General features: G+C 40.2%; 1 protein-coding gene across 1 annotated transcript; it reads right to left on the bottom strand.

Annotated features, from left to right (window-relative positions):
- Positions 1–263: 263 nt before the first annotated feature.
- On the bottom strand, positions 264–10,239 carry LOC140323118 (solute carrier organic anion transporter family member 1A2-like; the record flags this gene model as incomplete). The annotated part of the gene is given in 13 exon segments (XM_072399904.1): positions 264–846; positions 1,929–2,046; positions 3,226–3,290; positions 4,186–4,355; positions 5,903–6,065; positions 7,179–7,374; positions 7,521–7,685; positions 7,805–8,032; positions 8,198–8,296; positions 8,543–8,692; positions 8,843–8,952; positions 9,312–9,444; positions 10,098–10,239. Coding segments are annotated over 13 exon segments (1,848 nt in total), but the record flags the coding sequence as incomplete, so codon positions are not given.
- Positions 10,240–11,656: the final 1,417 nt, after the last annotated feature.

The following is an 11,656-nucleotide window of genomic DNA, read 5'->3' as shown; positions in this document are numbered from 1 at the left end:
GTAATCTTTCTCATAACAAGATATATTTCATTTTCTGTGGTGTGTATAATGACATTTCTGTAATGACCCTGAAATCAATCATCACATTTGCTGCAAATTAAATAATCATTTACATTGATATTACAAGGTATTGGTGGGAGTTCTGTCCATGGCTGGACACTCACATTGCTCTGATCATGATTCGGGGAATATTGTGCATTGTGAGGGGGGACGAAGAGCAGATAATAAGAAGAATGGACTGACAGATAACACGCACACAGTGCTTCCAGTGAGGTCAATGCCACATTTACTATCCCATCAATGCTGAAAAACAACAAGGTAGCTAATGTGTGCAGAGAGAACACATACCAGTTTGTATGTGTCGCTGCAGGAAAGTGACTTGCTAATAGATTTAGTGACTTGCTGTGTCCTCCATATTGATATATGCAAAGGGCAGTCTGATGGAGGAATCAGAAATCAATTCACATTAATTTTATTCAGAAAAATAATGATATTTGTCCTTGAGTTGAGTCCCAGGATAGATCATGGTATAACTGGACATATATTGGTCCCCTGGCCCCATAGCAGCTGCATGGTCAATTGGAATTACATGTCCACCCATCTTCCTTTACTATATATGCACAGGATTTGGTGGTGTGACTCCTTTTGGTGACCATGGTGGATGTTGAATTTCCTGTAGGAATTTACAGAACATTTTGCAATGATTTCCATTTCTCCACTTCTATCCCTGGATATTATTAGCCCACAACATCGGAACGTCCCATCCGTTTAAGTGCCAGGAGGATGAACACGCAAGGGATGTATGAGATGAATCGGAGTACATTGGTGATTCCGATGAACAGATATCTGTGGAGACACATGGATAGGTTAAGCACTCATCAGATTCTTGGGACATTATGTAAGAAATGGAGGCTCTACCAAGGAATCAGAGACATAAAACAATCTTAGATTCATGCTAAGTCTTGGAACTCTCAGATGATTCCGGGTTTTCATACAGCAGGCCTGTATACAGGAACAACACACACACTGACTATGGATATAATGCTTTCAGGAACCTTACAAGTCAGGCAGGCTGCCAGTAGCAAGGACTACAAAGTCCGCTATTCTGCAGGCCACAATACAAGGCAAAGGTCACAGGGACCAAATAATGCTGCTTTGTAATACGGGATACAATGGAGGGTGCCTGCTCTCAACACATAGCGAACCTTTGGCTGCTGGTAGCAAGATGGTGTTGACAACTTATCAACTAAAAAGCAAAAACCCTCTGCCTAGGACCAGAAATCTCAAGATACCTATCATTCTTTAGACAGAACATACTTCTTTGTGTGCCCCTCTGAACTGATTTCAAAAATGTTCAACTTTAGAGCCAAAGCCTAGAAAGTGCATTCCCATTAGCCAACAAAAGTCCTATTGGCGATTTATAAGGTTGCATTGGGATTGGGCTGTTTTCCAGGGTGCTGCCCACTATGAACATTAATATTGTCTTACAGCTAATAGTTGACAATGTAAATAGAGGCTCAGCTCATTGTAATATAGTATTCCACCTTTACCAACCACCAACAATGGGTATGCTGCCCCATGTAAGAAATGGTGCACACAAAATGTTTGGAAACCACTGGCTGTGACCCTATTAGGACTGATTGTTATTGCTTACCTTGCCTGTACACTTTAGTTTGGATTCAATCTGCCTGAACTAGAAAATTTGGCAGTTTTGAGTATAACTAGCCAAAAAGACTCTCTAATTAGACAGGAACATTGCGTTCCTGGTGCTTCCGTCAGTTTGTGTAATTCTATGTCTGGGTGTGACACAAGAAACATCAGCAATACAAATCAATGACACACAGAAGTTGACTGATATCCGTAAATGCAAACTGCAGTATATTGTGACATGAAAGGCGTCACGTAGGAGGTGTCACCACTGGGTATACCTGTAGGCATCTGAATCGTACATCCGGCATGCTCCTGGATCACCGCAGCTGTTCGTCCCCCACTTTATACAGGTTGTGTCTATGGCAGTCCCGTAGTATATTGGGGAAGGGATCCCACCTATAACAGAAGCACAATCACATTTCCTGCAATAACAGAATTGTTAAATTCATTCTATAAAGTTATAGGATTGCCTCTCATCGGTGGACAGATTGTATTGTTAGATGGGGTCTGAGCTCAGGCTTGCCACAAAAAAAAACGATTTTTTTTCCAATTGAAATGTTTCCCCAAACATCATGGGGCTCAATGCACAAAGCTTCATACCAGGAATGGGATCTTAAATTTCAGCTGAAATTTTAAAAGATTTGAAAATTACAGTCACATGCTGGACAATAAAGATCCTTTTTCCGATGTTGAAAGTTTATGAATTAAACTCTTAGTGTGCAGATCAGAGAAGACTTTTGTGATTGGCACATAAATAATAAATCCTTCTGTGTCCAAGATCCAACGTCAGTGTCATGGGCCCTTCATAAGACCTGGACCTCAGGTGGCCACCTGAATCACCACAATAAGGATCTATTACATAGCAGAGGACTGACAATTTAACATGTTTCGGGCATTGAGAACAGGAGAAGGACCAAACATAGGACCTCACTAGTGTGGTGATTGTCATTCATCATTCAGCAACGCCTGGATCACACGCATGGGTAAAACACGTCTCATACTTTATGAATTTGAGGTGTGTTCAGCTGCTAGCCTGGAGTTAAGCTTAGTGAATTATGGAACCTGTTGGCACCTTTATGGGTATTCCTGGGTGGACACCATGGCTGCTGACATAGGACATGGAGACATGATTCCTTTTTATATGTTAGTGGACAGGCTGGATGTTCAGAGATTCTTATGATGAATTCAGATACACTTTCTTTTTAAAAAAACTTTTTTTCATTGTGGCCACTTTGTGATATTTCTTGCAGTTCTGAGGTCCCAGACCATCACAGCAGTTAAGCATTACATTATGCTCTAATACCGGACGTGTGATGGGACAATAAAGGAACAACCACATAAAGTGACAGGGGGGCTGATATAAAGACAGAGTTGGCAACTGATATTAGTTCAATATGTTTGGTTAATTCTTTATCAGTGCAGAACTTATTGATGCTTTTTTAATTTCAAACTGTAAAAATAGTGGATCTGGCAGCATTTCAATATGTTCTTTATATTCTACAACCTTACAGGTCCTAAACACAAAGCACACAGTACAGCACACAGTCATCTCAAGTGGCAGCGCTGCATCCTTACCAAGGGCCCGTGCAGCTAAGAGATGGAGCCCAAGACCAAAAGACTTTTCCTCTGGGGTTAGACTCCTGGAAGAGGGGAGAAAATAACATCAATAGAAACAACAATGCAACAAAAAATGTATTCAGTATAATAGAAAAAGGACAAGATAAAGCAACACAACATGAATAAAAAGGCTCCACAGTGCCTGCTGCTACACAGGTCAGTGGGGGAGCTTTTTAAAGCTCATTTACTGCATTGCAATGTAGGAATATGTAAGATAAAAAGAGCTGCAGTGACAAAATGTATTATGTATTTTTTAAGCTCTTCACCCCTTGGGAGAGTCACTTATAGATAGGGGGTTGTGGTTACAGCTTGATATAGAGGAGTGAAATCCCCAATCTGGTGACCTAGTGGTCTTTTCAGCAGTTGACCTCCTCCATAAGGGGGATTTGAGCATTATAGCTGACATGTCTGTTGGTCATGTGCTAGCTGCCGTGGGTTAAATACGTTTTTTACCCCCTGGTGACAACAATTAATGTTCGGAATGTAATAAACACCAGGTTAGTATATCACGGAATAGAACCGATACTGAGTTTTTGAGATTTAAAAGCAAAGGTTTAAGCCAACCAAAATTTATTTTTCATCATCTGATGGATACTGGTAGCCTTCACCCCCTGGCTTTTTCTTCTCTTTTTATCTCTCCAACCATCACTGCACCAAATTTTTAGGTCTTCTACTGTGCCCATTATGAGGGATACCCACCATATTGCCGTTGTTTTCCCAGGTTTGTTCGTTTGTTGTGCCTATTATAAGGGGTTGCCAGATGGCAGGGAACAAAGGTAGGCCCATGGCTTGTAGATTGCAATTCCGCAAACATAAAGGAAGGCTCAATCTACCAGGTTCCACCCAAACCCAAAATACATGATTTGGATGCATTAACCCATCAAACAAATATAAAGGTTGTTGCTTTGGCACCTTTACCTGATGAGCACCATGTATCCTGGCATGGCCCCGATGGAGTAGATAAAGCAGCACACCAGGTTGAGGATCATGAAGTATAGCAGCATGGTGTTACACTTCTCCTCCCGGGGACACTGGCCCAGTATAGCGGTGGCATTCGAGGACAGGACGCAGCTACAGTTGTAAAAAACCTGCAGAGCGATGACCGGAGACACATTGTAAAATGGCAGAAATATCATTATATAATAAGACAAAACCATCTCAGAAAAAAACTACAAATTTATATGGAATTTAGTAAATGTAATATAATCTTTCCTATAGATAACTTTTATCCCCTCTTAAAAAAGAGAATTTTAGTTTAGATTGTAACAATAAATTGAAGACAAGTGGATCAGGTGCGGTTGCTCTACCACAAGAAGATTAGCGTTTATTGGGATTTTATATTTAGAACAATGATTTAATAATATTATTTTATACCAAGGTAACAAAAAATGACTCTACTTAACCAACTGCCATTTCAGTGATGGGTGTAAGAAGTGGCACAACCCCGGCAAACACACTAGCCAATTGCAATGCTGCCTACTATGTCGCCTAGGGCTCCCATCAATGGCTGTTTTAGGGTTAACTTAAAGTGGATGGGTTTGGTGACCTTCAAGAATCTTTACTAATCCTATTTACCCATCACTAATCAAAAGTTCCCAACAAAAACTAGGTATGAAATATTTTTTCTTCATACCTAAATTTAGAATTGTAACACAAATAAAATGAATAATTCTTGTAGCAAATTATCAGCACAATATAAGAAATCTGAAATGAATCATAAAGGTAAAAAAAAGTTTATAACCTCTCAAACCTTAGAAATATAAGAAAAATCCTAATAAATATTAATTTTGTTATATTATCCATAGGCTGGGGATCACAGAACCCAATGAAATTGTTGAAGCAGCTCTGCCACCTGCTGGACATCTTAGCTGCAGCAGCCAATTCTTATTTGATTAATTCTTGCCATGCAGTAATTCCCTAATATTTCATAAATCATTTATTTCTGTAAGAATATTTATAATGAGAGAAGCACATGACATGTCAAAGTGAACAACACACGCTGCAAGCTGACATTCCTCTCTTTAACCTATTGTGTGGGTTAAAAATAATGACCCGAAGAATGATGGAGAGAAACTCCTTGTAACCTATCACAATGGGTGAATAAGGTTGCCTAAATTTTGTCATTTTTTACAGCCAGTGGGAAAGCAGGGATTTTTTTTTTATGTATGTAATGCCAAACCTTTTTTGTTCATTTTTGGATAGATTGGGAAAAGGTAAGAAGCCGTCAAATTTATATAACTGTTTTCCTACAGAGTAATTTCATCCTCTCTATTTGTGCTGTGTTCTGAGATAGAACATGATGGGAAATTCAAAATGTTAGAGTGATCAGAGCAGGAATAATGGGGATGACTATCTGAGACAGTGAATCACCTTTCATTCATAATAAATTTCAGTGCATTAGGACACGACAATAGCTTCTATGTCTGTTCTTCCCCTTTGTCAGTTTGAAAAATTCACTGACTTAGAGGGACAAGGTGTAAAATAGTATACTTTTTTTTTATTGTTTTTCCTTGTAATACCCCTTTGCCCAAGCTGTCCAGATGTATGTGAAAAGTTGATGAAAATTTTGACAAAATTTTAGCGAAGGCAAAATTAGTAAATTTGCTGCAGAATTATTCTGCCCATCACTACTTACCATATCCTGACCGCTTCCGCTAGATGAAGAGCAGCCGGCTAAACAGGCGGAGACAAAAGCCATGCCATTATCGCCACACACGGGGTCCCAGACATCGGTAGGACAGTTGCAGTTCAGGTTACAGCCCGCTGTTAAGTTATCCAAATAGGAAACACCCTCAACTCTGAAACAAATGAGGATTTTTTTTTGTATTTTAACCAAACCTGCCATCCTGACATTTTTTAGTTTTCAAATTTTTTCATGTATTTTCCTCTACTTTTTACTATTTCGTTAAAAAAAAATTTCTATTACAAATTTATACAGAAGGCCTCTGTGGCATGTTTTTTAATTAGACAGCCTGAATGCTTTTGGACTCAACTGACCAATGAGCAGAAACTTACTAATAGTAACTAAGGAAAGTCCTCTCTTTCTACTTACACAGCAGAGAGTATATTCTGATCTCTTCTATATACTAATTAAATGTAGGGGCCCTTTAGTTATGAAGTATCCGGGGTTTAGGATGAGATAGTCTTTCGGGTAGAGGCTTGTGAGTTAAATTTTAGTTTGAAGATGTTTCTAGCTGGCTGATTGGATGCCTCCTTCTGTTGCCAGATCTCATTTTATATAGTCATTAGTGATGGATACGTATGCCAATGGGGACAACTGGCACCCAGGAAGATAGGTTTTTAACACCTGGAAGTTTCTAGTAAAGGAAGAGGAGCCATGGGCCAATGAACCAAAGAACCTGTGTGGCCCTTTGGGCCTAGGACCTAAATAGGTTAGGACCTTCATCCACTAGCCATGCACAGGAGTTAGTCTTAAGGTGAGAAGCCTGCCCATTGTGCTATGAGACAGAATCCTGCAATAATGCTAGGAGACCTAGTGGGGCTTCCCTCAACAAAGTGGAATGATGAACAGTCACCCATGGGTGTTATTGGGAACAAGCTGCGGAATGGTTTATTGAGCTTAGTGGAGTTCTCGAAGTGGAAGGATGAGAAAGGAAAATTTATGGAGGACTGGGGCCTGGGAATATATACCCCTCAAGATTAGAATTTATGCGACTATGGGACCTCCTGCAGGTTGCATTTGTTTAATAAACCCCCAGACTTAAGTTTTGGATTGAGCCTGTGTTTATTAATTGCCTCAACTGAAGAGAAAACCACAGAAATTCAGCCTCTCCTATGATGGTGAGTTCTATACCAAATCAACTCTGACAGTGCCAATGTGATTTGATTTAAAGGCTTCTCAAAACACAGGACCCCCCCATAGCATTATTGGTGCTCCCACCATTTCATACCCATCATATGTGACGGTGAGTCCGGCCACAGCTGCATTCTTGCATACCAGAGCAAAGGACAGAATATAGAGGAGGTATTCTGTTATGGAGGAGAAAAAAGCGATCTTGGCAGCCAGGAAGGTGGAGACTTTATATCTCTTCATGAAGTATCCGCCCAGGAAGTAGCCCACAGCAATGATAGGCAGGCTGTACACCCCTGAGGAGACAGCACAGGTTAGTTGATGGGACCTCAGGGAAGGACAAAGACAAACAAACATCAAGAAATGTTAATGAAGGGCTTCTGATGCCTCCAGGTTTCCTTCCCAGGTTTGAAGGGTCTCTAAGCTCTTCACATCCACGCACCTATTAGAAAAATGGCCTCTGATGCAGACTTCCCATAATGCTGCTCCAAGTATTTAGGCATGAATGAAAAAAAGCCAACAAAACCACTGAACTGAATGACTGTGACCAGAAGAAAAAGCATATAGACCTTATTCTTCAACAGATTCTTTAAAAAGTGCACAAATCCTAGAAAAACAGAGAAAGACGAGATTTATAGTGGGTAATGGATTATATCACTTGTACATATGGAATGCAGTGGCTTATTAGTTCCAAGAAAGCACATGGCGTCATCACAGGGATTTTACCTTGCATTATGAGCTCTTTACTCTTGACGGCCTCTGTATTGTTGTCAGTTACTGGCGGACGCAGTGTCTCCCTCAATTCAGTTAGACCCTCTTCCCCTTCTTTGGGCAGAGACTTTGGGAAGAAGAAGAAAGGAATGGAGGCAAGGAGGTTGAGGCCTCCGCTGACCAGGAATCCCATCCACCAAGCTCCAACCCAACGAGTATCCGTCATGGTTATAAACACCTCATCTGCATGGAGAGAGATGGTGAGACAATAAATGCTCCTTGGGGCCCAATGATGTCACTGTTTCCCTCTAATATCATTGGCTGCCATGAATAGCATTTAATAGCATAAATCCCGGCCCTCCATTTGTTCAAATTTTAAAGAAATAGGATTGACCTACATGACATTACCCAGATTTATGAAACCGATGTCAACAAAGATCTGTGCCATATAAGATGCCAGCAGAGACCCCAGCAGTGGTCCAAGGATGGAGAGAGTCTGTATTATTCCTGAGGAGTAGAGGAGGATATTAGATGTGGCTTTCTGTCCCTGATTTATGGTTTCCAGTAAACAAACATACATAGGTTCATATTTCAGGCAGCCGACTGTGTGAAATTATGAATGCCAATAGTAGGAAAAGCCAAGGTAGTGTTCCCGTTAATCTGACTTTTCATTTTATTTGCACAAATAGACAAACAAATGTTAAAGTTTGTTAAACCTACACACAATAAATATTCTCAGTATCTACAACTCACCAATATAAAATGGTGAATTTTCGAGCTTTGCAAAATCATCCACAAAGGAGACTCCCAGTGGCTCTATGGGGGTCTCACCGATTCCTTGTAGAATATTTCCAAAAAGAACGAAAATCCACATTAAGGACTCGGAGGAGCCAACTGCACACTCTGTCAGGAAGACAAACCATAGCTTGAAGGAACGAAAGAGATATGAAAGAAAAATAGAAATAAAAGGGAAAAAAAAGTGATTTTTGATTGGTGGAAGGGTCTGTCTGTGTTGGATTTATTGACCTTCAGGAAATTGGATCTAGAAGATACCTTCTGGGACGTCCAGGTCTGATGAGGGATGACTGTGATTGGCCAGACACAACTGAGTATGGGACGTTATGTTGTCGGAAGTGTACACCGTCGCTCTTTCATACTGATATCTGTGTAGAACAGAAAACCAGTAAGGTTGTTGCATATGCATACACCGTATAAATATAAAAATATATATAACTCATTCAAATTTATAAAATCTTTAAAGCTGATTCCGTTTTCCTTTCAGTCTTATTTATTCTGATTTCACTGTAAGCTTGATTGAATTTTATCATTTCCACTCAATGTCATTATAGCAGGGATGAATAAATGCAGAGAATTAATGATATGGAATTTCTATACATGTATTATATTAGCTACTTACATCTGATTAATAATTATTATGCGCTCTTCTCTTCTCGGTTTACAGACACTTTATTTTAATGCAAAGAAAGCAGAGTTTTCCTTTAATAATGTATTTCATCCTCACCTCTTCATGATAAAATGGGGTAACGTTGTCAGACAGCTGCCTAGGAACATGATCATACAGCCGAAGCCGATCATTCTAGGCCGATGTAATTTGGCTCCGAGGTAGCTGACGAAAGTGATAACCAATAAGTTGCCTGGAAATAAGAAGAAGGGAAATATTCAGGTGCTGATGATGATACAATCACTAATCACAGAAAATATTTATACGCAAAAACAGTATTTGGTTCTTTGCTATGTATTGGATTTCCGTGTTATTCTTTTTTTTTGTATGGGAAAAAACTATACTGGGATGTGAAACTGATAAATAATAAAAAAAAGTAAAAAAATGCCAGGTGACTGTCCTGCAGATCTTATTGGCTGTCAGGTATAGTTACATCACAACCCAGTGGCCTATAGCTACCCATGTACATGGTAATCGATTTCAACTTACAATCAATTCATTATCAATCAGGAATGGCAACTATGCATTTTATGCACATGGATATCTTATTCATAAGCAATTCGACCCCTCAATTACCCAGTGATCAAGGCCCATCTATCTGTAACTGGACCCCTCCACCCCCCACTGATCCAGGCCCATTATTCTGTAATTGGACCTCTCAATTACCCAGTGACCCAGGCCCATCTATCTGTAATTTGACCCCTCCATCTCCCAGTGACTCAGACTCATCATTCTGTGTTTGGACCCCTCGATCCTCTAGTGACCCAGACTCATCATTCCATATTTGGACCCCTCAATTCCCCAGTAACCCAAGCCCATCATTCTGTAAAATATTGTAAAATGTACCAATATCAAAGCTGCTATCGATGATTCCAACCAGCTTCGAGGGGATATTGAAGCGTCTTTCAATTTGGGTGATCATGCTGCGAGAATAGGTGAGCGCCAGAGATTTGGTGATGTAGGCGAAAGATAGGGAGAAGAGAAAAACCTGGGGGCACAGGAAATGACAACATGATTATTGTGATGGGGGCAGATAGTTATAGGAGTGATAAATAAGAGGTCCAACACTTATCTCTGTGGATAGCTGGCATGCTGACACTTGTAGTTCCAAACCTAAGATAAACTATTTTCTAATCGCTGACATGGAAATGTGCTGACATAACACCGTTTCGGATGTCACAGTGTAACTCTTACAGTATGCTATCTCAGCATTATTATATGGCGCTGCAATTGTATATTATTGCCCTGATTCTTTATCTATCTACAATGTTTATAGCACATGATCTGTATTCATACCTCAGGAATGATCCTATCTATGGATTCTTTCCACATAACTTCATTTGCTTTAAGATTTATTTCACCCTGTATAGTCAGTGGTCAAAAAAATAGAAACCCCTTTCTTTGCCATTGCTGCCCTCGTTGGCAAAGGCTGATACTGTCAAGTTTTATTGTTGATTTCATGTGTGCAATGGAGTCATTTTATTAAAGGAATATAGCCTCTTCACTTGGTGAATTATTGCCTTGCAAAGGATATTTTATTTTGCTAAATAATTGAGGTGAAGCTCAGTTGACTTGAACCATTTAATCTCAATTTTTTTTTTAGATTTCCGTGATTAAGTAGTCTTTGCAAAAATATCTATGAAATGTGGCATTATTAAGGGGGCTCCCAGATATCTACCCACCACCCCGGGGAATGAGTAGTGGGGTGCATAGCATGCCTTACTTATTCCCATTAAAGGTTAGAACAGCCCTAGAAATAATGATACCACACCATGTATAAAAATATTCATTCTATTGTTAACCCACCCATGAATGATGATTCATCCATCCATTTATCCTCCAGCATTGCCGCAGTCTCCACATTAAACTGATCCCTGGATAGATGGATCATCCATTGTAGGATCCTATACACAAGCTGATGGAGGAAGAGAGGAGTGCTGAGCTCTGCATTATCTATGTATTGAGAACTAGCACTCTCTAAGCTATTGTCCCCTGGAATAGTGAAAATCTATATGTTACGCCTCCTGGTCATTTTACATAGATCCCTGGCACAGCAGGACAGCTCCCAGAAACAGGTACTATCCTGGCGAAAATGGGACAGTTGGGAGCTATACACTGAAGTCCCTGCATTTGGATTTATGAAACCCTCACAAAAGGGATGGCTTCAGGCAAAATGGCCATATGTAGAGTGGGGGTCTCAAATGCACAACTTTCCAGCTTCCTGCACTCCTGCCATTGTGTCAGTGGAGCAATGGAGAATGCCCTACCTCAAATCTGGTCCTATACACGAACTTTGATGTTTGGTGTAACCTATGACTCGGCCCTCTCATTTACCCCCCATATTCAGAACATTTCCAGGTCCTGTCACTTTCACCTACGCAACATCTCCAAAATCTGCCCCTACC

The sequence above is a fragment of the Pyxicephalus adspersus genome, chromosome 2 (assembly GCF_032062135.1).
Source record: "Pyxicephalus adspersus chromosome 2, UCB_Pads_2.0, whole genome shotgun sequence".
Lineage (NCBI taxonomy): Eukaryota > Metazoa > Chordata > Amphibia > Anura > Pyxicephalidae > Pyxicephalus > Pyxicephalus adspersus.
This window is presented reverse-complemented; position numbering and strand designations above follow the sequence as displayed.